Source organism: Macaca thibetana, chromosome 7, assembly GCF_024542745.1.
Source record: "Macaca thibetana thibetana isolate TM-01 chromosome 7, ASM2454274v1, whole genome shotgun sequence".
NCBI lineage: Eukaryota > Metazoa > Chordata > Mammalia > Primates > Cercopithecidae > Macaca > Macaca thibetana.
The window spans coordinates 4,058,195-4,080,179 of NC_065584.1; the positions used below are offsets into that span (position 1 = coordinate 4,058,195).

Here is a 21,985-nt window from a genome sequence, read left to right on the forward strand (position 1 = left end):
AAAACATTACCTATTTTTAAGAGTAAAGATTATTTAAACCCTCTATGATATTTCCAACATTTAAAGTAATGGGAAAGCAAAAGAACTCCCAGATGGGCGCAGTGGCTCAGGCCTGTAATCCCAGCACTTTGGGAGGCCGAGGTGGGCAGATCACGAGGTCAGGAGTTCAAGACCAGGCTGACCAACATGATGAAACCCCGTCTCTACTAAAAATTAAAAAAAAAAAAAAAAAATTCAGCCTGGTGTGGTGGTGTGCGCCTGTAATCCCAGCTACTCGGGAGGCCGAGTCAAGAGAATCGCTTGAACCTGGGAGACGGAGGGTGCAGTGAGCTGAGACCATGTCACTGCACTCCAGGCCTGGGCTACAGCGCAAGACTCCATCCCAACCCCCACCCTCCCACCACCAAAAAAAGGAAACAGCTTAATTAGTCAGGCATGGTGGCTCATGCCTGTAATCCCAACACTCGGGGAGGTCAAGGGAGGAGGACTGCTTGAGCTCAGAAGTTCAAGACCAGCCTGGGCAACATGGTGAGAACCCTGTCTCTACAAAAAAAATTTTTTTTTTTTTTTTTTTTTTGAGACAGAGTCTCGCTCTGCCGCCCAGGTTGGAGTACAGTGGCCAGATCTCAGCTCACTGCAAGCTCCGCTTCCCAGGTTTACGCCATTCTCCTGCCTCAGTCTCCCGAGTAGCTGGGACTACAGGCGCCCGCCACCTCGCCCGGCTAGTTTTTTGTATTTTTAGTAGAGACGGGGTTTCACGGTGTTAGCCAGTATGGTCTCGATCTCCTGACCTCGTGATCCGCCCGTCTCGGCCTCCCAAAGTGCTGGGATTACAGGCTTGAGCCATCGCGCCTGGCCTACAAAAAAATTTTTTAAAAATTAGCCGCGTGTGGCAGTGCATGCCTGTAGTCTCAGCTACTCGGGAGGCTGAGGTGGGAGAATCGCCTGACCCCAGGAGGTCAAGGCTATAGTGAGCCATGATTGCACCACTGCACTCCAGCCCGGGTGACAGGGTGTGGCCCTGTCTTAAAACAAAATAGGCTGGGCGCAGTGGCTCATGCCTGTAATCCCAGCACTTTGGGAGACCAAGGCGGGTGGATCATGAGCTCAGGAGTTCGAGACCAGCCTGACCAACATGGTGAAACCCCGTCTCTACTAAAAATACAAAAAAAAAAAAAAAAAAACAACAAAATTAGCCTGGTGTGGTGGTGTGTGCCTGTAACCCCAGATATTCAGGAGGCTGAGGCAAGAGAATCACTTGAACCTGGGAGGCGGAGGTTGCAGTGAGCCGAGATCGTACCACTACACTCCAGCCTAGGTGACAGAGTGAGACTCTGTCTCAAAAAAACAAAAACAAAAACAAAAAAACGAGGTCAGGAGATCAAGACCATCCTGGCTAACACGGTGAAACCCCGTCTCTACTAAAAATACAAAAAATTAGCCCGGCATGGTGGCGGGCGCCTGTAGTCCCAGCTACTCAGGAGGCTGAGGCAGGAGAATGGTGTGAACCCGGGAGGCAGAGCTTACAGTGAGCCAAGAAGGCGCCAATGCACTCCAGCCTGGGCGACAGAGCGAGACTCCATCTCAAAAATAAATAAATAAATAAATAAAAACTAAAATAAAAACAAAACAAATAAATAGCTTACTTAGCTTAGAAATAAGGCCAAATATATCTATATTCTTTTCTCTCTCTTACATAGAAATAAACAGAGCAACTGTCATAACAGAAATAAGCATAACTGGTATTTACCTCTCTGCCTGTAAGGATATGTCTTGCCAATTTTACTTTTGCAAAATTCCCCTTGCCGATTGTTTTCAACAGTCTGTAGTTTCCGATGTGAGGTTGTTCGTCTGCACAGGAAGCTATAGAGTTTCTACACCGAGCTCCTGAACGGCTGGTACGAGAGGTAACTTCTTGACGCCCATCTCCATGTGACGTGTGCTGCAATACAGCATACACAAAGATAAGGAAATGAGAGAACACAGAGTGCTTGCCAAGTTCTAAGAGCTTCTAGTTGAAGAAACAACATTCCTACTTTAAGTATCTAGCACTTCAAAGGAATTTAACCACATAATATAAATTTGAGGAAAATGAGAATTCTGAGACGAAAAATACCAAGTGTTGAAGTTCAATTGGGTGTTCAGGAATAAATTAGATATTTTGCATATGTGGCTGCCATATATAATAGGAGTAAAAGGGCTGCCTTCCGGTTATACAGTGCTTAACTTTTCCATATGCTAGTAAGTGCACCTGCACACCTGCGCCTCACTACAGCCCGTGCAGCAGGGGAAAAGCTAATGTCACCATTCACCAGATAAGGGTACAGCTACATAACTGTTCAGGGGGAAATCTATAGAGAATCTGAATTCCCAATTTCCTTCTACACTACACTGCTAACAGTAATTCAAAACAACGTGCTTTACAGAAATAGCTAGATTGTGTGGCCCTTAATAGATGGCCATTGTTGGATAGATGAATAAAGTACTCAATATGTCTCTACCCTATGAAATATTCAGGCCCGAGAATTACACTTCTGTGTACACACTGTGTACACAGCTGTATGCGCAGGCATCCTGCTACTACTGCTCCCTTGGCCCCCACACACAAAGGATGAGATGTCCCAATCCCTTCCCCATTGTGGCTGTTAACTCCTGCCCAAGGGAGGCTTCTCATTCCACATGCACTCACAGCCACTTTCTACCCCCTTTATATGTTTCTCTTTTCCAACTTTTTATCCAGGAAAATGCCCTGTCTTTCTCTATGTACCTATAAATCAAAACAAGCCTGATTTAACTAATAAACTGCTCTGTAATATACTCAAGTCAAAGAAAATGAAACTCAGTGTTTTAAAGTGAAAGTAAGCTTTAAAACTTCTGCCATCTACCTCTGAATTTCTCAAAAGATGTCCTTTTCAGTATTTCCACACTAATCTCCATCTACTTCTTCACTATTTCTCTAATATTTTCACATTCACATACCAGGTTTGGGGATAGGCTCTTGTCTATTTTACTCAATTATCACATAATACGGCATCTCAAACAACAATTTCTATGTTTTTACTGCAAATGTCTATTTTAGATAAAACAGGCTTTTTATGACCTCACTACAAATCTAGGCAACTTGTAAACATTGTTCCTATAACAAAAATGATTCTAATTTCCATATTAGAACTTGGGGAAAATAGTCCATTTATAAATATGGAGTTGATAAAAAAAAAGACTAAAATGATAATAAAGCTTTGACACAAAGGCTTTAATACAAAAACAGGTAGATTTTGTTGTGCACAAGATGCATGCTATTGTAACTGCAGTCTATTTTTTTTTTTTTTTTTTTTTGAGACGGAGTCTCGCTCTGTCGCCCAGGCTGGAGTGCAGTGGCCGGATCTCAGCTCACTGCAAGCTCCGCCTCCCGGGTTCACGCCATTCTCCGGCCTCAGCCTCCCGAGTAGCTGGGACTACAGGCGCCCGCCACCTCGCCCGGCTAGTTTTTTTGTATTTTTTAGTAGAGACGGGCTTTCACCGTGTTAGCCAGGATGGTCTCGATCTCCTGACCTCGTGATCCACCCGTCTCGGCCTCCCAAAGTGCTGGGATTACAGGCTTGAGCCACCGCGCCCGGCCAATTTTTTGTATTTTTAATAGAGACGGGGTTTCACCGTGTTTGCCAGGATGGTCTTGATCTCTTGACCTCGTGATCCGCCCACCTCGGCCTCCCAAAGTGCTGGGATTACAGGCGTGAGCCACCGCGCCCGGCCTGCAGTCTAGTTTTAAAAGAAGCTGGGTGACCATGTTTATGTTTATTTCTACATGATTTTAATTACACTAGAATTTAAGTTTCATGAAAACAAAAACAGGAATTTATTATTCCTTATATCTTATAATAGCAGTTGGTACAAAACTCGTACTCAATAAATACTAGAATGGCTAAATAAATGATATAAATGCTAACCGCTATAGTGTTCAGAAGGTTAAAAATAAGGGAAATTTCTCTTTTTTATCTTCTGAATTTCTTCATTCATTCATTGAATATTTACTGAGTGAGCTACACACACACACACACCAGGCACTATTTAAGGTGTGGGAAAAAGCAGTGCATAAAGCAGTCCATGTCCCCATGAAGTATGTATCAAGTGGTTTTACTATCTGTGCAAAGAAAACATACTCATTGAAATTAAACTACTGGCCAAAATTTTCATTAAAAAAGCTTTTGCAATGTAAACATTCATTTTCAAATTTATATGTTTCATAAATTCAACCTTCATGTGTGAAAGCTGATCATACTAATTGGGTCATTCTACTCATACTCAACTAAATCAGAGTTGAGGGCCAGGGGAGGGGGGCGGGGTAGGGGTGGGGGATTATAACATTGCTCCAAGATTATAATTCTCTGTAAGCCTGACTGCTGAAACTGCCTACTGTAACCTGAAACCAGTTTATCTAATGGCTACTGAAACAACTTGTTGCTGACTCTAAGACCAGTATTACCCACCACTGTCACTCACCAATCAGGGCCTGCCACCTCCCCAAAACTTTACTAGTGCCAATGACCTGTCTTTCAAAATATGTAACACTTCTCTTTATAAAACCTCCATCCTTTACTTTGCTCTTCATACATACTGAAGACCACCCTGTGGTCTGTGTGTGTGCCCCAAATTGCAATTCTTGCGTCCCAAATAAAATATTTTAACTTCAGAGATTCATCTCTACGTTTTATTTGACTTTGACGTGTGTTTTCTATAATGAGGCAAATTGGTGAAATAATAATTTTCATGCAAACCAACTGCCTTCTATTTAATGTAAAATAAAAATATTAGAAAAATCTTGTGGTTTTTTTTTTTTTTTTTTTTTGAGATGGAGTCTCACTCTGTCACCAGGCTGGATGGAGTGCAATGGCACGATCTTGGCTCACTGCAACCTCCGCCTTCCAGGTTCAAGCAATTCTCCTGCCTCAGCCTCAGGAGTAGCTGGGACTACAGGTGCACATCACCATACCCAGCTAATTTTTGTATTTTTAGCAGAGACAGGGTTTCACTATGTTGGCTAGGCTGGTATCGAACTCCTGACTTTAAGTGATATACCCACCTTGGCCTCCCAAAGTGCTGGGATTACAGGCATGAGCCACAGTGCTCAACCAGGAAAATCTTAAGATTCATAGGCATCCAACGTTCCTATCTTTGCTTACTCACCAACATGCTTGTAATAAAATACTAACTCCTCAGCACTTCATCCACTAGCAATGTAACCTTCACAAGGACAGACTTTTTGTGTTTTGTTCATTATCAGATATTACGCAAACCTGAAACTGTGCCTAACACATGGTAGATATGCAATACATTTTTGCTGAATGTTAAACACATGGTAGATATGCAATACATTTTTGCTGAATGTTAAACGAATTCAAGGCCCGCTCATCTCTTCTTCCTCTCCCACTGCATCATCCAGTATACCCTAGCTTTGACTCAGTCAGTGTTGTTCCCTCCATTTGAATGTCCTTTCTTCTCTTCATATCTAAGGAAAACCTACTCATTCTATTGTGTTTGTATCATCTGTCACCATCTTCATGAAGCCTTCTATGACTCTCCCTGCATCTCATCAGAGCTTCTTACTTCTCCTTACTGGGATCCCAATGTACTTCGCTTGTATCTCACTCTATTATGCTACTTTTTTTTTTGTAGACAATACTATTATTCACCACACTGGCTTTTTTACATCTGCGTTCCTGGAGGACTGCACTCCCTTCCCTTGAGGTTAGGCATAGACAGCCATGTGACTAAGTTGAACACCTCCTGTGAGTGAAAATGAATGCCATTCCCATGCTGAAGCATTTAGTCACCTGTGCTTAACTCTCCAGCCCTGTGTTTTGCTCTCTTGACCCTAAGCATTGCCCTAAAATGGATGGCCACAAGACCAAACTGGCCTGGACATGGAGATCAGTTTCCATGGAGCCAATGAGCCCTCAAGCAGACTTGGTGTGAGCAAAAGTTTTTTATTGTGTTAAATCATGAGGATTTTGGTGGCATGTATTACCACAGCATAACCCAGCCTAACCTAAAACACGCTCATGCACATCAACAGTCTTAACAGAAAGCAGAAAGAAACTTGTATTTCCTCACACAACAGACTGACAGATCTGATGCTTGTTAGGGTTAAACTTAATATATTTAATTCAACGTTTCCTGACAAAGTTCTTAAATTAAAAAATTTAAGAGTTAACTTTTAAAACGTTCCCTCAAAACAGAAGCAAATTAAATTGTCTTTTGCTTCCATCTGGCCTTCATTGTATTTTCCCAAGAATCCATCACTGACCCTAAGAAAAAGTTCCCTATTCCTATACCACAGCACTCAATACCAACTTTAAACATTTAAACAAGTAATTCTGAATTCTTGTACTGTTAATTATTTCATACACGTATTTTTTTCTTCCTAAGGAGCCAATAAACAACTTGCATACACACACACACACACACACACACACAAACGTTATATAATTTTTTGATAACCACTTGATTTTTTTTTTTTTTTTTTTGAGATGGAGTCTCGCTCTGTCACCCAGGCTGGAGTGCAGTGGCCAGATCTCAGCTCACTGCAAGCTCCGCCTCCCGGGTTTACGCCATTCTCCTGCCTCAGCCTCCTGAGTAGCTGGGACTACAGGCGCCTGCCACCTCGCCCGGCTAGTTTTTTGTATTTTTTAGTAGAGACGAGGTTTCACCGTGTTAGCCAGGATGGTCTCGATCTCCTGACCTCGTGATCCGCCCGTCTCGGCCTCCCAAAGTGCTGGGATTACAGGCTTGAGCCACCGTGCCTGGCCTTTTTTTTTTTTTTTTAGACAGGGTCTCGTTCTGTTGCCCAGGCTGGAGGGCAGTAGTGTGATCGATCATACCTCACTGCAGCCTCGAACTCCTGGACTCAAGGGGTCATCCCACCTCAGCCTCCCTAGTAGCTGGGACTACAGGTGCAGCACCACACACGGCTGATGTTTTAATTTTTTGTAGAGATAGGATCTCATTATGTTGCCCAGGCGGGTCTCAAACTCTGGCCTCAAGCAATCCTCCTGCCTTGGTCTCCCAAAGTGCTGATATTACAGGTGTAAGCCACCATGCCTGGGCTACTTTATAATATTTCATGGCAGACTATGCACATAATGGGTACTCAAAAGCTGCTGAGTTTTATTCTTATGGATTAAATGAGTCCTGATTCTTCTCCCTCCTGTGGAACTGAGCTGGTACCACTTCATCCGCCATGAAAACTAGAATATGTACACTGCTACTGAAAATAATGCAGAATACAGCCAAAGACATGAGATTTCCTTCTTCAAGAAGTTGAACCTGTGTTTAGGGAGACCACATGGCCAAATACTTGTTTTCTCAAACTTCTCTGCAGCTAGAGATAGTCATCTGGCTTAGTTCTGGCCAGTTCTCATTAGTTAAAGTCTACTAGGTGGCAATGTAATAGGGGGTAGGGGTTGGTAACGCCTTTGTTTATCATAAAAGGGGAGGCCAGGCACTATGGCTCACACCTGTAATCCCAGCACTTTGAGAAGCCAAGGCTGGCAGATCACCTGAGGTCAGGAGTTCAAGACCAGCATGGCCAACATGGTGAAATGCTGTCTCTAATAAAAGTACAAAAATTAGCCAGGTGTGGTGGCACATGCCTGTAATCCCAGCTACTCGGAGGCTGAGGCATGAGAATCGCTTGAACAAGGGAGGCGAGGGTTGCAGTGAGCTGAGATCCCACCACTGCACTCTAGCCTGAGCAACAGAAACTTCTTCTCAAATAAAAAAAGGAGGGTGGGGAGGGTGGGGACAGAGTTGCCAGTACAGTTCCTTCCTCCTTCCCTGAATGCAACCATGTAGCTGTAGCTGTAAAATGTTATCCTGTAGCTACAGGGTCTCAAACATGAGAGAAAAGACAAACTATTTAAAAAAACCACCAACTCCAATATTACTGAACTGCTGATCCAAAGCTAGACGCTGCATACCTCCAGATTTCTTTTTGGAGAAAAACAAACCCCTATTTGTTTAGGGCACTGTGTTAGTTAGGTCTTTGTGACGATCAGCCAAAGCACTACTAACATAGGGGCCACATCAATGCAAAGCAATAAGAAAAATGGGAATGTGCTCCATTTTGTTTTACATGTTAGTTCTTAATTTTGCCCACATAAAAAAGAACCATGGATTGGAAATCACTGTATAATCAGAAAACAAATTAAAACATAAAAGACACATTTTAAAAATCTTTTTAAAAAAATCCTTGCTGGCAGGAAGTCCGTAAAAATTATTTTAACATCAATATGGTTTCACAATAGAAATTTGGCCCTTGTATCTACCAGGCAGAGAACCAACCTGAAACTTGAGAGGCCTACTTAAGTACCTCCCACGAGAAGAAATCAGGTTTACAAGTTTAAAACAGCAACAACTTTATACTATGTTTCAAATCTTCCTGAACAGAACTTGGCCCCTTCTGTAAAACACAAGTGTGCCCTTACATTCTTTCTATTTCTTAAACAACAAGCCACCTCCTTAACACATAGGCAGGGTTTCCAAATGTTAAAAAACAAAAACAAAAACAAACTACAAAGCCAAATTATGACAATAAATGGCTGTCCTCCAAGTATTTTGTACTTTAGAGATATTCACAAAGTCACGTTTCACTTTTGAAAGTAGCTAGGCAATTATTTCATTCAATGTAGAAAAAGGATTTGATAAGATTGAACAATTTATAATATAAAAACTCTTGGCCAGGCAAGGTGACTAATGTCTGTAATCCCAGCAACTTCAGAGGCTGAGGCAAGAGGCTTGCTTAAACCCAGGACTTTGAGACCCGTCTGGGCAAACATAGCAAGACCCTGTCTCTACCAGAAAGCCCCCACAAAGCTCCTATAGCAAACTAGGATTAGAATGGGATGCCTGTCCTTGATTTGATAAAAATCATCAACCCCCCCAAAAAAAACAAGAATGCACCCAAAGCCAAGGAATGTATAAACAGATTCTAAAAATCATAGAGAAATACAAGTTAAAACCACAATGTAGTATCACATTAGGCCTGTTAAATAGGGAAAAATTAGAAAGCTCTGAAATGTTGGCAGAGAAACGGGAATACAAAAACTGTGGTGCACTACTGATGGAAGCAGCCATCTAGAAGAACAATCTGACATTTCCTGTGACCCAGCAAGTCCATTCCAAGCTATACATCCCAAAGAAACTCTTACATTGTTCCATAAGGGGACATGCATGAAGATGTTGAAGCATTTTTTTTTGTGGTGACAGAGTTGGAGAAAATTAACATGTGCACCTCTGGCAAGCAGACTGGTAAAATGTTGTAGATGCATACATCTCACTGCTATTCACCAGTTAGATGCAATATATTAAGTGCACAGATGAGACATATGCAATATTTACATAAAGTAACAAACATACCAAAATAAACTATGTAAGAACACATACACATACTAAACACATTAAAACAGTAACATGGGATGGAGGGTAAGAGAAATGACATATGGGGATTAACAGGAATAGATAAAACAAGAAGATAGTCTCACATGGACCAAAGATAATGTGACTCTTCACAGCTGAATTTATGAGAAAGCATATAAGAATATGAATAGGAAGGGGGAACTGTTATTGTCCCATAAATACAGTAAAATCTGTTTCACTTTTGAATAAAATAATTGTTACTGGTGTAGTAGGTGAACTAATGTAATATGGTGAAAAATAATTTACTTTTCTAATCCTTAGAATAAAAAACTTGTAAGGCACAAGTTGTAGCTAAAAAAATGTTGATTCAGGCCGGGTGTGGTGGCTCACGCCTGTAATCCCAGCACTTTAGGAGGCCGAGGCAGGCGGATCACAAGGTGAGGAGTTCAAGATCAGCCTGGCCAATATGGTGAAACCCCATCTCTACTAAAAATACAAAAATTAGCCAGGCGTAGTGGCGGGCACCTGTAGACCCAGCTACTCAGAAGGCTGAGGCAGGAGAATCGCTTGAACCTGGGAGGTGGAGGTTGTGGTGAGCCGAGATCGGGTCACTGCACTCCAATCTGGGCAACAGAGAGAGACTCCGTCTCAAAAAAAAAAAAAAAAAAGAAAAGAAAAGTTGATTCAGTAACTTTCAGCTAGTCAATCTCTTCCCAGGTAAGAGATTTCAGGGAATAAAAGAAATAGAAAACTGTGGTGTCAAACCTTCAAGGCACTCACAATACACATGGGGCGCTAACAGGGGAACAGTAACTGAAACAAGGGGCAATTCCTGCCCCATGAGAAAATCAGAGTGAATACTCCAATGCTGTCCAATAGGTGTATAATGTGACATACATATGTAATTTTCAATTTTCTAGTAGCTCCATTGAAAAATGTAAAAAGAAACATATTTAATATGTTAAAGTAATTTAAATACCATTTTACTTAATTCAATATATCCCCCAATATTTCAATGCATAATATAAAAAGGCTTTATATCCTATTTTTGAAATACTGTCTTTCAAGTCTGGTTTATCTTTCACACTTACGGAACGCCTTAACTCAGACTAACCATGTTTCAAGTGCTTGGTAGCCCTGCGTGTGGCTAGTTGCTACTGTGCTGGATACTGCAGCTCTAGGCACCCAAAGGACATGATCACATTTGGGTGAGAAAAAGGAAAAAAGATACCCCAAGATGTGAAGGGATGGAGTCTTCAAAGGGCAAGTAGAAGAATTCTTATGACAGATGAAGGTCATCTCAGGCCAGGCACCATCCAAGAAGAGGTAAGAAAGCTTGGGGGAAAGGGGGAAACGCTACTCTACTACAACAACCCACCATTAGCCAAATTTACTGCCAAGTTTTCAAGAAGCCTATCAATCTTAGTTTGTTATTTATAATAACAAGTACTAGCTAAATTTTAAAGACACGTATTGACATATGTAAATACCTAATCCATGTCTGGTTATAAATCATGGCTGCATTTACCTCCCCTCCCTCTCCAAACTCCATTAAAATGAAAGTAAAGGAAAAAAATATAAGGCATAAGGAAAAAAGCCACAAGACAAAGAAAACAGAAGTGATGACAGATATACTTTCGGAAACTAAAAAAAGAAGGAAAATGACTTAACACATATAAGAAAGATTAATCCTAAGCCAGCTACAGAGATACTGGAAAATCCTGATTTCTATTATAGAACCCTTAAAAGGTTCAGGAACTGGTGGTACCAAGAACCTCTAGAAGTGTGAGTGAAGTAAGCCTGAAACAAGAAGATCTGTCAGTCTGTTAAATAACAGACCCCCTGGGTCTCCTCTCCTACTCTGGCAAAAAACCGAAGGTTCTTTAGAAAGGGCAAAATGGAAAGTCTCTGGGCTTGGGAACACAGGGCACAACTGAGGGGAGGGACATTGAAAACAAGTAGAGAAAGCAGAAAGCCACAGACCTTTCTTTCTGCCCTCTCCCCTGACTCAGCTCCCAGGAACATGGGCATTCTGTGCTTGCCCAGGCCAAGTGATAAGACAAAAATATACTGGTATCAAGAGCTCCACAAAGAAGTAACAGTGTGCCCCACTGTTGTATTCAAGATCCATCCAAATGCACAAAACTTCCAATTAGCCTTAAATAAACGCAGAAAAATAAGCAAGACTCAAAATAGCATTATCTCTCTCCAAATCAGAGTGTCAGATGCTATATAAGACAAAAAACAAAATTCTGAGGAAAAAGGATATTCAGTCTAGAATTCTATATGCAGCCAAAATAGCAATCAAGTATGAGAACAGAATAAAGATGTTTGCAGATATGAAAGGATTTTAAAAATTTACCTCCCAGCAACTTTCTCAGAAAATCACTGGAGGAACTGCTGCAATGAAACCTGGGAGTGAACCAAAGGGAAGAAAATAGGATCCAACAGGAAAGGCAAAGGGAATCCCTAGGATACGAGTGAAGGGAGATCTCAGGATGACAACTATACAACAAAACAGACAGCTAGAACACAAGGCCAGCCTGACAGAGATGAAAGTGACAGAATGCCTAATGAATCTGACCACAGAGGAGACTGAGAAAGCGAAAAGTCATAAAAATCCAAGCAAACAAAAACACCAAGAAAAAACTTGAGATGATGTTATTCTCTGATTAAAAAAAACAAAAAACAAAAACATGAGGCATAGGCAAGTGAATTTATTTGTCCACAGTTACTTAAATCTCAAGACCAGTTTCAAATTCCAGTCTAAAAATAAAACTCTAAATTCTACCTTCTCCTTGTATATGTTGTTCCTTCTTTTTTGCTCCATATCTTATGAGGTCCATTCTACCTCTTTAGAATCTTTATCTCAATCAGTCTTAGGCTCTCATTTTTGTCTTCCACTTTCAAGCCCAGACTCCACCACACATCCCTTCAGGAAAGTAGTGTAAGATTATGGCCAGGCGCTGTGGCTCATGCCTACAATCCTAGCACTTTGGGAGGCTGAGGCGGGTGGTCACTTGAGGTCAGGAGTTATAGACCTGACTGGCCATGTTGAAACCCCATCTCTACTAAAAATACAAAAATTAGCCGGGCATGGTGGCGGGTGCCTGTAATCCCAGCTACTCGGGTGGCTGATGCAGAAGAACTGCTGGAACCCAGGAGACGAAGGTTGCGGTAAGCCAAGATCATGCCATTGCACTCCAGCCTGGGCAACAGAGCAAGACTCCATCATAAAAAAAAGAAAAAAGACTAGGGTTATGTAAAATTCTAGAAACAAAACCTGTGAATTCAACTTCTCTGATTTCATATTAAATTCTATCAATACAGATTTTTGTGTGAAATGTCCATACACAAACCCCACAATATTTAGGTCCAACCAAAAGCAACTGCTTATCAACAAGAAATACAGAAAAAACACCTGCTTTGTTTGAGCTTCGACACTGAACTCCAAGGTCCCACATAACCCACAGAAACAATGTCTTATCTAGTGTACACAGAAGTACACAAGACTAACCACAGTTGAGCAGCCTGAATGGCTAGAGTGCAGTGCTAGCGAACTCTAGGCTGAAGATAAAGTTGGATGCCCCCCATCTCCAAAAAAAGGCCTTTTCTTTCAAAGCCAACTTCTGCCCTTCCAATTGCTCTGTACAAGCAGGTGCAGATGGGTCAGTACAAATTCCTTAATTACTTTTGCAGACCAACTCCAAGCACAACCTTTAACTTCTGTGTGAGACAGGACATTAAAGCTTCCCAGGTAAGAGATTTATTTTCTCCTTCAGGTTTAATTTGAAATTTTAAAATGGAAATGAGACAAATGAATTTTCTGCTTCAGTACTCCCAGTGGTGATCAGAGGGTGCTGCATTCCCTGACCCCTTTTTCTTTTTTAACCAAAGCCACAAGTCATGGAACATTCCCTGACTCTCACTAGGAATTTGTTCCAGCCCAGGAACAAATTCCAGGCATAAAATCTGGCTATATCTTAGAATAATAAAATGCAGGCCGAGCGCAGTGGCCCAAGCCTGTAATCCCAGCACTTCGGAAGGCCAAGGCAGGTGAATCACCCAAGGTGAGGAGTTCGAGACCAGCCTGGTCAACATGGTGAAACCCCATCTCTACTAAAAATACAAAAAATTAGCTGGGCATAGTGGTGCGTGCCTATAATCCCAGCTACTCAGGCCAGGTGGCGGAGGTTGCAGTGAGCGGAGGTCACAAGATTGCACTCCAGCCTGGGCAACAAGAGCGAAACTCTGTCTCAAAAAAAAAAAAAAAAAAAGGGTAATAAAATGCAGAACAATCCTCTTTGAAATCAAATAGTTACTATTAATTTTTATTAGGTATAAGCCTCTATGTAATTACAATGTAAATCATACACCATGTAAGTCTAAGAAAGTTACAATATATATATCATGAGCTACATAACTGAAATGACCAAAATTCTACTTACTGCAAATTTCAACCTTTACCTAATTTACATATATAAGATAAGGATGCTCAAATTAAGTCTATAAGATCTTTCCCTAAAAACTCTGACTAAATATTTTCATGAATTCTTCAGAGATCAACTTTTTTTCTCTTTCTTGTTTTAAGACACAGAGTTTCACCATGTTGTACCAGGTGGACAAGTGCTGTCCAGGTGGACTGGCCTCAAGTGATCCGCTGGCCTCACCCTCCTGAGTCCTGAAATTACAGGTCACCTTTTTTCTGATAAGGCCCAAACAGCTTGATTCAACAGGTTATGCTTAGAAGTTAAAAAGCTGATTAAGCCGGGGGCACGGTGGCTCACGCCTGTAATCCCAGCACTTTGGGAGGCTGAGGAGGGAGGATCATGAGGTCAGGAGTTCGAGATCAGCCTGCCAATATGGTGAAACCCCGTCTCTACTAAAAATACAAAAAAATTAGCCAGGCGTGGTAACAGGCACCTGTAATCCCAGCTACTCGGGAGGCTGAGGCAGGAGAACTGCTTGAACCCGGGAGGTGGAGGTTGCAGTGAGCCGAGATCATGCCATTGCACTCCAGCCTGGGTAACAAGAGTGAAACTCCGTCTCAAAAAATAAAATTTAAAAATTAGCTGGGCATGGTGGCGGCTGCCTATAATCCTAGCTACTCAGGAGGCTGAGGCAGGAGAATCGCTTGAACCCAGGAGGCAGAGGTTGCAGCGAGCCGAGATCGTGCCACTGCACATCAGCTCAGGCAACAGTGCGAGACTTCGCCTCAGGGGAAAAAAAAAAAGCTGATTAAATAAAACCATATTACATATTTTAAATGAGATACTCTATACTGATATACAGTTAAGTGATCATCAAATGGCAACTATTGCTGTTTTCCACAACCACACTTTTTAATAAACAGCCAGTTTTTTTTTAAACTCATGGAACCTGAAAACTCAATTAAATGGTCTGGAAATCTCCCTTTGATAGTCACAGTATAATCTCAAAGGAGTATAGTTTAGTCAGCAAGACTTCACTGAACAGTAAGGCAGTGATTTTTTTTTTCTTAATAAAGAAACATCAGAAATTCCTGCTATAGTGATTCTTAAGAGTGGTCCCTGGACCTGGAGCATCAACATCACCTGGCAACTTGTTAGAAATTCCAATTCTACGGGTAAAATCAAGGTCTAGGGGTAGGGCCCAGCGATCAGGGTTCTAAAGCCCCTTCAGGTGATTCTAATGTTTGCTTAAGTTTGAGCGTTACAGACTAGCTTCACAAAGCTCAGGCTGCTTTGTTCTGCAAGGAGCAGGAAATCCTAAAGAGCGGGAATGCTATATGTCCCAGGTACATGGCTTCTACAGCACCTAACACAGTATCATACACACGGTAGGCATTCATACTTGCTGAACAGGTTATTCAGTCTCACATAACCAATGGTTGACTAGACAACAGCATTACCAGTTTCACAGATGTCAGAAATTTGGGGGACTATTTGTGTTAACTAATAATAAGTACACGATGCACACATATCAGTAGCTGTTAAATAACTTCACTGGGAAAGCCCTGGGTCTCTGGTACTTTGGCCAATAATGTTACCAGGCTTACAAAGTGTCATATCCTTTGAAATTAAGGTGAAAAATATGTTTCTCATTTTGCCAGTATAGAAAAAGGATGTATCCATGGCTCCATAAAACTACAGAACATAAACTGAAATGCAAACTGCTTGGTTGCCTTTAAAAAGCATATTTTGACTGGGCACAGTGGCTCATGCCTGTAATCCCAGCACTTTGGGAGGTCAAGACAGGCGGACCACCTGAGGTCAGGAGTTCGAGAACAGCTTGGCCAACATGGCAAAATCCCATCTCTACTAAAAATACAAAATAAAATAAAATAAATTAGCCAGGCATGGTGGTGGGTGCCTGTAATCCCAGCTACTCAGGAGGCTGCAGCACGAGAATCACTTGAACCCAGGCGGCAGAGGTTGGCAGTGAGCTGAGATTGCACCATCGCACTCCAACCTGGGTGACAGAGCAAGACTCCATCTCAATTTAAAAAAAAAAAAAAGCATATTTGACTTATCAGCCAACTCTAATGTATGAATTCAAGCTGGATTCTAATTTGAACAGAGTTTAAAAATCAGAAATGTGAGAAAATTTAAACACTGCATATGTGATATTAAGAAAATATGATAAAGGTATTGCTTTTATGTTTCTTAAAACAGGCTTTATCTCTTTTAAAAGCTCTAGAGAGGAAATGATGCTGCATTTGCTTCTTAATTTATAAATGAAATAAGACTGGCCACTGAGCTGCGCTGTGGAGTACATGGGGGCTAAGTACATACCAGGATTTCTCAACCCTGGCACTACTGACATTTTAGGCCGGATAATTCTTTCTTGTGGAAGGCTGTCCTATGTACTGTAAAATGTTTAGTAGCATTTCTGGTCAGTCAAACCTCTCTCTACTTGTGATAACCAAAAATGTCTTTAGACATTGTCAAATGTCCACTAGAGGGCGAAATCACGCTGTGGTTGAGAAGCATTGATAAATAACATTCTATTTGTTTAAATTTTCCTATAATAAAACACTTTAAAAAATAGTTTTGACTGAGTGTGGTGGCTCATACCTGTAATTCCAGTGCTTTGGGAGGCTGGGACAGGAGGAATGCTTGAGCCCAGGAGTTAGAGACCACCTTGGACAATATAGGGAGATCCTATTTCTACGAAAAAATTAAAAATTAGCCCTGCATGTGGTAGGGCACGCATGTAGTGCCAGCTACTCGGGAGGCTGAGTTGGAAGGATTGCTTGAGCCCAAGAGGTCAAGGCTACAGCAAGTTGTGATTGCTCCACTGCACTCCTGCCTGGGTGACAGAGCGAGATACTGTCTCAAAATAAAAATAAAATCTACAGCAACCTTGTCCAACCCACGGTCCAAGGGCTGCATGCAGCCCAGCACAGCTTTGAAAGTGACCCAACACAAATTCACAAACTTTGTTAAAACACCAATTTTTTTTTAAGCTTATCAGCTATCGTTAGTATTAGTGTATTTTATTTGTGGCCTAAGACATTCTTCTTCCAATGTGGCCCAGAGAAGCCAAAAGATTGGACACCTCTGATCTACAAGCTTAAAAAAAAAAAGTTTTAGAAATACTCTGTGTACAGGTACAACTACATCTCCTTGTGGAGCCTAAGCTAGAGATCTGGGGCCCAGTAGAGGCTTTGCTATTAAATATTTAATGGTCTCCTGTCATTAGTAGCAGCCTTTGTCACCTCGCAGAGTCTCAGCATCCTCATTGGATTAGATTGAGTAGTTCTTCTGAGCTATAACACAATGTGGCAACAGCAAACTTTTTTTTTTTTTTTGAGACAGAGTCTCGTTCTGTCGCCCAGGCTGGAGTGCAATGGCTCAATCTCAGCTCACTGCACTCTCCGTCTCCAGGGTTCAAGCAATCCTTCTGCCTCAGGCTCCCAAGTGCTGGGATTACAGGCGCCTGCCACTGCGCCCGGCTAATTTTTGTATTTTTAGTAGAGACAGGGTTTTGCCATCTTGGTCAGGCTGGTCTCGAACTCCTGACCTCAGGTGATCCACCTGCCTCGGCCTCCCAAAGTGCTGAGATTACAGGTGTGAGCCACCACACCTGGCCAACAGTAAACTTTTATATACCCATTCACTAAGGGTGGACATTAACATTTGGAAATCAAACAAAAATTGGTGTACAAGGATGAAGATAATATTTATGTTGCAAATTTTTTTTTTTTTTTTTTTTGAGACAGAGTCTTACTCTGTCACCCAGGCTGCAGTGCAGTGGCATGATCTTGGCTCACTGCAACCTTCGCCTCTTGTGTTCAAGTGATTCTCCCGCCTCAGCCTCTTGAGTAGCTGGGATTACAGGCATGCACCACCGCACCCAGCTAACTTATTTTTTGAGACAGACTCTTGTTCTGTCGCCCAGGCTGGAATGCAGTGGCCCAATCTCGGCTCACTGCAAGCTCTGCCTCCCGGGTTCACACCATTCTCCTGCCTCGGCCTCCCAAGTAACGGGGACTATAGGCGCCCGCCACCACGCCCGGCTAACTTTTTGTATTTTTAGTAGAGACAGGGTTTCACCAAGTTAGCCAGGATGGTCTCAATCTCCTGACCTCATGATCTGCCCGCCTCAGCCTCCCAAAGTGCTGGGATTACAGGCGTGAGACACCGCGCCCAGTCTTTTTTTTTTTTTTTTTTTTTTGTACAGATGGGGTTTCACCACGTTGGCCAGGCTGGCCTCCAACTCCTGGCCTCAAGCCATCTGCCCACCTTAGCCTCCTAAAGTGTTGGGATTACAGGCATGAGCCACCACACCCGGCCTGCCTTTTCTTAGTCTTGATCTAATATGTAACATTCTTATCATAGCTATATACAATTATTTAAAATTTAAATAAGATTCCTGGGATAAGCACAATAAAAAGTATTTTTACAAAATACTAAAACATACCTATTCTAGTCACAATAGCCAAAAATGTCCATCACTGGTGAGTGGATTAAAAAAATTGTGGCACATCCAAACAAGGAAATACTAACACAGCAGTAAAAAGGAATGAACTACTGATATACATTGAAATAAATCTCAAAAGTACTACGCTAAGTGAAAGAAGACACAAAAGATTATTTACTCTTGTGACTCCATTTACATAGCACCCTTGAAAAGGCAAAACCACAGGGACGGAAAGCAGATCAGTGGTTGCCCAGGGGTTGAGAAAGGGAGAAGGCACTGACTATAAAGGGCCATAAGGGAGCTTTCTGGTGATGGAAGTGTTCTACATCATGATTGTGATAGTGGTTACATAACTATACGCTTGTCAAAACTCACCAAACTGTATATTTAAAATGGATGAACATTACATCTCAACAAACCTAACTTTTTTAAGAAAAAAGCTTCTCAACAGAATGAGAGCTCCCATTCATTCTTGTACATTCACCACTCAATTGGCAGGAAGTCTAATACCTAGCAGTGCAGTAATGTAGGTAACAAAGTCTATACCTGAGTTGTAACACTGACACAAGGGCTCCACACTGTGAAAGCTACACAGTTCCTTCCAGAACATGCCAATACAAGAGTTAAAAATGTAACCGGGCATGGTAAATCAACGCAACAATGTGTAATAAACTTGATTTTAAAACAGTCAAAAATTCATTTTAAATACACTACATGGCCGGGCGTGGTGGCTCACGCCTGTGATACCAGCACTTTGGGAGGCCGAAGCGGGCGGATCACCTGAGGTCAGGAGATCGAGACCAGCATGACAAACATGGAGAAACCTCTTCTCTACTAAAAATACAAAATTAGCCCGGAGTGGTGGCGCATGCCTGTAATCCTAGCTACTCAGGAGGCTGAGGCAGGAGAATCACTTGAACCTGGGAGGTGGAAGTTGCAGTGAGCCGAGATCGTGCCACAGCACTCCAGTCTGAGAGACAGAGCCAGACTCCATCTCAAAAAAGAAAGAGAGAAAGAAGACCCATTTGAAATCCTTATCACAAATCTGCTATGACCGTTTTTGGCTTCAGTTTAGAAAGCATGGAGCTCCTACTCTGGTTCAACGTAAAGTTTTGCTTCTCTGAGTGAATATCAATGATCAAAACTAATCAGTTGGGCACACTGGCTCACGCCTGTAATATCAACACTTTGAGGGGCCGAGGCGGGTGGATCACATGAGGCCAGGAGTTCTAGACCAGCCTGGCCAACATGGTGAAACCCTGTCTACTAAAAATACAAAAATGCAAGCCAGGCATGGTGGTGCATGCCTGTAATCTCAGCTACTCGGGAGGCTGAGGCATGATAATCACTTCAGCCTGGGAGGCGACGGCTGCAGTGAGCCAAGATCGCACCACCACACTCCAGCCTGGGAGACAGTCTCGGTCTGTCTCAAAAAAAAAAACAAAAAAAGATTTCTTTAAAAGGACCGTAAGAAAATAGTTCCCTGACTCACCTAGTCTAAGAGTTTCTATTACTCGCTCTTTATATAATTTTCTAATCTCTCTCAGGTGGAGAAAGGTACACCACTGTTCTACTCACTAAGGGCTAAAGAGCATTAAATATTATACACTAATATGCTACAGGGATGTTTTAGGCTATGGTTTTACGTTTACAGATTAAATTATCAAATAGCTATCCAGCAAACAAGTGGCATTTTTGAAGATCAAAATTAAAACATTGACACCACTAGGCCATAACATCTCAGGACATTACTGAAAGCATGAAAACACTCAAAGCAAGGAAGCATTCCCTAAGAGAAGACATTTCGTGCCAGCAATTACATCATAACACTTTTAATGAAAGGCCAGTGAAGTTTCTTTACAAGTTATTTACTAGACGTTTTACAGAATATAGGCAACAATTAGATTGAAACACTTTTGAAGCCAGTGTTAGAGGAGAGTTCAGAAAACGAACAGAGTCAAACGTTTCTTCAATGGTATTTCTACTACAAGTTCTCATTCTCTAGCAATGCTGTTCCTGGCATTTTGTAGTTTCACATGCACAAAATCAAAGGTTCCTTTTATAAAATCATAGCCTGAGAGCGCTGAAACGGACCTAAGAGCTCATCTAAGTCAACCTCTTTTTAGGAAGGAGGACAGCGAAGCCCCAGCGGGTGTCCCTCAGCTAGGCAGTGAGTGGCAGAGCACAGCTTCACTATACATCTGCTTTTCTGCTTTTTAAAATGTTTAACTCCTTCAAAAAAAGATTTGTATGGAAAGGAACCTATGCCTTAATAAAGGCTGCGCGCTAGTGTTTTGGAATTCCTAAGGGGACCGCAAAGATCCCTCAGTAGACACTTAGTGACTGTGATTAAATTTAGTTCCATCTTAAAAGAACGAGACAGCCCACTTGACTCAATCGATTACTCTTAATCAGCACCAGTACATATGGTATTAATATGATAGTCTCTCAAGAAATGCCTGACCAAGTTAAAAGCAGAGTTCGGTTAAAATAAGCACTGACCACTGCAGTGATCTGACACGCACACTTGCACAATCCATTGAGCGGCAACCCGGCCTCTCAAAGCACCGATTCGTAACGATGCAACTTATGGGCTTTACTAATCGACTAGACTGCAGGCATAATCGATATACTTCGTAGACCCGCCCGCGAACGGCGGGACAGGGCGGACTTCTGGAGGAAACGGTCCGACCTGGCTGCCTCTTGGGTGACTCCGGCCTGCCCTCTATTTCCAGAGCGTTCGGGCTGGGGGGGAACACCCGACTGCAAGGCACTGCCCGAGGAGCACGAAGGCCACCCCGAAGGTCCGCCAACTACAACGCCCAGGTTACTTACGTTTTCAGTGTCTCGTTCATTCACCGTTGGCAATGGGGTCCTAGTGGACATTTTACTGCACTTTAATTCTGCACAATGCGAGGGCGAAAACAAAACAGCACAGCCCTAGGAGGCCGGCGACCAGCGTCCTCGAGTCCACGGCAGTTTCGAAGCGGCGCCGTGGGGAGGGCGGCTCCCTTCCCTCTACGGCCGTCTAGATCCCGGGCCTGGCCCGGGCCGTCCCCCGGCGGGTCCCGGGGCTCATTCTCTCCCTGCCCCGGCGGCCGAGGCGAGGAGCCCGGGAGGGCGGCAGTGGCGGAGCCGAGCCTGCGGCGAGCTGCCGGCTTCGGCCCGCCGGCGTCCCCTCGCCTCAGGGCGCCCCGCGATCCCGGGCCCCCTCGCCTCCTTCTCCACTCCCGCCCGTCGCGCCGCGAATTTCAGCTCCCGGGCCTCCACACAGCGCCGCCGGCGGCGTCTGAAAAAGAGGAGGCGGAGGAGGATGTGAAGGAAGTGGAGCGCAAGACAGGCCGCCGCGGGCTGTGGGCGCTGACCATGGAGCGGGCTGCGGAGGAGGCGCCTGCGCCCGGCTGCTTCTCCCTCTCTAGCGAGCTTGCTGCCTCAGCCTCCGCCCTGCTGGCCGCCGCTGCTGCCGCCGCACCCCGGCACCTCGGAGCCTCACGGACCCAAGATGGCCGCTCCTCGGCTTCCTCTGCTGCCTCCGGCTGCCGGAAGTGACGACAGGCCGCCTCCCGGAGTCCCGCCAATCAGCGTGGCCTGAGAAAGCCGGCCCGGCTGTTGTTGCTAGGGGCGACTTGGTCCAGACCCCGCCGCGGGGGCGGTGAAGAGGGCGGGG

At 43.2% G+C, this 21,985-nt stretch overlaps 1 protein-coding gene across 11 annotated transcripts in view; it reads right to left on the reverse strand.

Annotated features, from left to right (window-relative positions):
- The window catches only part of MARK3 (microtubule affinity regulating kinase 3), a 118,178-nt gene extending 96,484 nt beyond the window's left edge, over positions 1-21,694 (reverse strand). For all 11 annotated transcript variants that reach the window (XM_050798381.1, XM_050798379.1, XM_050798374.1 and 8 more), the window contains exons 1-2: positions 21,154-21,694; positions 1,751-1,942 (exon numbers count right to left, since the gene is read on the reverse strand). In XM_050798381.1, coding sequence (XP_050654338.1) covers positions 1,751-1,942; positions 21,154-21,204 — 243 coding nt within the window. In that variant the 5' untranslated portion in view covers positions 21,205-21,694. The remainder of the gene's footprint in view (positions 1-1,750; positions 1,943-21,153) is intronic.
- Positions 21,695-21,985: the final 291 nt, after the last annotated feature.